General features: G+C 37.6%; 2 protein-coding genes across 3 annotated transcripts in view; one reads left to right on the top strand and one right to left on the bottom strand.

The window, feature by feature from the left end:
- lhfpl3 (LHFPL tetraspan subfamily member 3) overlaps positions 1 to 2,737 on the top strand; it is a 32,061-nt gene extending 29,324 nt beyond the window's left edge. The window contains exon 4 of one of the 2 annotated variants that reach the window (XM_014004267.1): positions 1,319 to 1,407. Coding sequence is in view for 1 of the 2 variants with exons in the window: in XM_014004266.1 (XP_013859720.1) it covers positions 1,319 to 1,413 (95 nt within the window). In the remaining variant the exon portion in view is untranslated. Of the gene's footprint in view, positions 1 to 1,318 lie in introns of both variants that reach the window. The other variant, XM_014004266.1, reaches the window with a different exon arrangement.
- kmt2e (lysine (K)-specific methyltransferase 2E) overlaps positions 2,438 to 3,851 on the bottom strand; it is a gene marked incomplete in the record, with an annotated part of 26,596 nt that continues 25,182 nt past the window's right edge. Inside the window, 1 exon segment of the mRNA XM_014004262.1 lies at positions 2,438 to 3,851. Within this exon segment, the coding sequence (XP_013859716.1) occupies positions 3,568 to 3,851 (284 nt within the window).

Genomic DNA, 3,851 nt, shown 5'->3' on the forward strand with positions numbered 1-3,851 from the left:
ATGAATATACAAACAAAAACATTATCATGTATTTTCTCATTTACTGTTAAACCTGGTAAGAAAATTGGGACGGCAAAGAACACGTGTAGCTTATATTTATAGCGCTGCCATTGGCAGTATCACTCCACCCCCTGTTAACAAAAGGGATTAATTAGGGTGAACGATGGCCATGTGAGGACCTATACAATTTTTTTCCTTTGATTTTTTACCTGGATTACTGAGATGCATCAGGACTTATATTTATGGCAACGCAAGTTCAATTATTTAGATTTAATTATTTAATTAAAAAAATTCCTAAATTCCTAAAGTTCTAGTAGATATATTAAAGTGGACATGTGCTTTTAAATTACTTATTTCAGTTAAATCATTTATTTGGGGTCTATATAAAATTAAATTGCAACACTTTGGTCTTAATTCCTCCTTGTTGTAACTCCACACGCCCTTCTTCACCCCTTTTCTGAGGTGTGTCTCAGATGAACTCGTTTTGAGGCTGTCTCTTTAGATCCAAACAAGTTGCTTTACACCCAGTTTCAACACAAAAACTGTCATGTAATAGTTCAGGAAATGTCAAAGAAAATAAAGAACACTGAACGGGTTGAAAAATATGACCCCAAAAAATATAACAATATCTACGCAGCACCAGGAGAGACTGAATTCAAATTACCGTCTTCCTAGAAACTTCAAGTACATAACGAAATTAATTGAAAATTAAAAAATGCATTTTGCATATGTCCACTTTAAAACATTTAATTTTTCACTTCCACAATACTGCAGGTTTAAAATGTGAGAGTAGCTTTTAAAGCTCACTTCAGCAGGACATATAGTGCCATCTACTGCTTAAATATATTATTACAACTAATGTAACGTTCACACAAATATTTACAAAACTGTCTAAAACATGTCACAGTAGCTCATGGAAACACTGTTTTAGAAACCTTTGAATCACCACCAGTTTTACATCACGAAGACTTTTGTGGTTATTTGTTTGCAAGCGCAGATTTAGCACAAACAACAGCTAGCTAGCTAGCTAGCTTAGGCCACTTCACAGAGTATCATAAAATTTACTATTTAAATTTAACAAAACACGTGGGTAATTCAAAATTATGTACAATTTAAATAATAAAAACAGAGAAAGTAAAGTTATAAAATAAAAAAATGATAATGTACTTTTTTTTAGACTTGTAAACTTAGCAGTGCTCAAGCTAGCTGTTAGCTTTTGTTAGCTGCTAGGTATTCTCGAAACGGAGGAATTCCTATACTTTTATTCGTGTCAAATCAAATAAACATTGAAATAAGATAAATGTGTCTTTTTGTTAAGGTGTGCAGGTCTTACAGCCCGGATGTGACGTTTCTTCAGGATCCAGCTTCCACCTCCTGGTGAGAACGGACAGATGTATTTGGGGAATCATCTGATGGAAATATAAGAAGTTTGTCCAGGAGACCTCTAGTCCTCTCTGAAAGCCCCCCTGTAAAATAGTTTTCATATCCACCTAAAGCTGCTTTTTCTCCCCCTACAACTGAAACAATGAAGACTTCTTTGTTCAGCTAAAAAAATAATAAAATTGTGGTAAAACACCTCTGATGAGACTAATGGCAGCCAGTCAGCCCAGCTGTAAAACTGATGAAGACCTGAAGTTCTTCAGGTCAAATCATGTTTTCCTGCACAGATAAAGAACAGAAGAACTTTAATGACTGGATAATTGTTCAGAGAACTGTGATGTCTTGGTATATTTAAATATTTGATGGAATAAATAAAAAATGTTTTTTTTTGTCCTGGTGCACCAAATAGAAAGATTTCTACACTTATCTGTACAATTTAATGTTGTCTTCTATTTTGTCTCAACTTTGAACTGTTTTCTCTGACATCAAGCCATTGATTCATTATTAGCGTGTGCCATAGAGTATCTTATGTGTAATTATTAAAAAAAAAAAAACAACTAAAAGGGTTGAAGAAAATAACAGTGAAAAGGTTTGAGTCTTAATGTTTTTGTACGCTGGCGTTTTTCACAAACAGCTTTAAAAAACGGACCCTGTTTTATGACCCTGGAGACCTGCAGAGACATTTAATAAAAACTTATAAAAAATGAGTTTTTGGAACAAAAGAGACAATTTTACAAAATGTCAAACCCTGGATTGGATGTTTTACGCCTGTTACCTGTTCAAAGTTCTGCTTTTCTCTCCTGATCAACATGTTTCTGTTCTGATACTGAACATGTTTGCTCCAGTTTTAATATTTTCTGTTTTAATTTGGATTTAAGGGGGTAAAGGATGTAAGTTGACACTGCCGTATAACAGAGAAAAATAAAAATAAATGCAGAATTTGCTCTTTTTCATGATATGAGCTGAAATTTTTTGACCTGAGTTTCAAACTGAAGTGAAAAACAAACCTTTTTTTTGTTTGTTTTTGGTTGTTCGACAAAAGCCACGACAAGTGATATAAAACTGTCATTACAGTGATTTTATTATAATGAACCATGAAAATAGCCAACCAGTGCAGTGTCTGTGAGTCTCTCTCCTCCACACAAACATACACTCACACACACACAAATAAAAAAAGACAAAAGTTGAAGAGTCAATGGGGGGGAGGAGGAAGAGGAGGAGGAGGGGGCGGTAACAAAATAAAAATAATGCTACAGTCACAGAAACATTCAGCTTTGCCGAGAAGAGCGTTCGTATTTACAACCATATTTCAAAATGGGATGGSAGCGAATTGTACAAGCGTAGAAAAAAAAAAAAAGAAAAGAAGCAAATATTTACAACCTGTTTCTGGTGAAAGCTGAAGTAACCAGMTATACATTAAATTACACTTTCTACAAATAACCATTGATATTCAAAAATAAACCGCTAATATCCTACTTATAGGTGAGTCCGGTCCGTCTGCCTCAGAAGACTACAAACACTCGTAACACACACGCATGCTCTCTCTCTCTCTCACACACACACACACACACCCTCCTGAGGCAGAGAGGCGGGCACCTCGAAATGGATCTTTCCTGAATCTGCAGCAGTGAACAGATCTTTTTTGTTGTTAGACAGAGGATTAAAAAAAATAATTATGTTTTTTTTTCTATACAAAAAGCTTTCTCTTTGCTATAATGAGCCACTAGAATAAAACGTTAACTGTGTACAGGAGCTGACAAGAGGAAGTATAATGAATAACTGGTTTAAAAAAAAAAAAGAGGGAGATAAAGAGGCTGGAATGTCCATTTATAAACAAGGTGTGGGGCCTTTAAAATGGGATTCCAAACAAGACAGAACCGATTTCCTCTCCATCTTATAAAAACAAAACAAATGGAGGCCAGAGAGGATTATGAGCACCAGGGGAGGATTGTCCATCTTCATTTCCAACAGTTTGTCTTGAAGATTTTTTTTAATTTCACCGTCTGTTTTTTTCCTGAAAATTTCCTGTCCTTGTTTTTCTTWTTTTCTTTAAAGTACCCTTTTATCCCACAATCAGCTGTTTTTTTCCACTGGCCACGTGTTCAGGTACATAGAAAACGTATCTACAGCTTATGGTACACGCCCCTCTCGGGTAGAGTTCTTAAGGGCTGAATATGAGGGGGGGTGTCAGTGCCACCCGGTGCTCAGGTACCCCGAGCTGTGGAATGGGGTCGAGGACGCGGGAGCTCCACGAGTCCCAGAAGGCATCTGGGGGGCGGCGGCCTGTGCCTGGCCTTGTTGAGTCTGTTGSGGTGGAGGCGGGGGAGGAGGAGGCAGTCCGGACTGCTGAAGGTTCGCGGGGTACGTGGATGGGGGTACTGAAGCGCCCGCCGTGGCGCCCGGGTGCATCAACGCTGGCTGAAACCCCCCTAAGTTCTGATAGTGGTGGGGCTGCAGCGGGGTGTTGGAGG

Source organism: Austrofundulus limnaeus, unplaced genomic scaffold (genome assembly GCF_001266775.1).
Source record: "Austrofundulus limnaeus strain Quisiro unplaced genomic scaffold, Austrofundulus_limnaeus-1.0 Scaffold22, whole genome shotgun sequence".
Taxonomy (NCBI): Eukaryota; Metazoa; Chordata; class Actinopteri; order Cyprinodontiformes; family Rivulidae; genus Austrofundulus; species Austrofundulus limnaeus.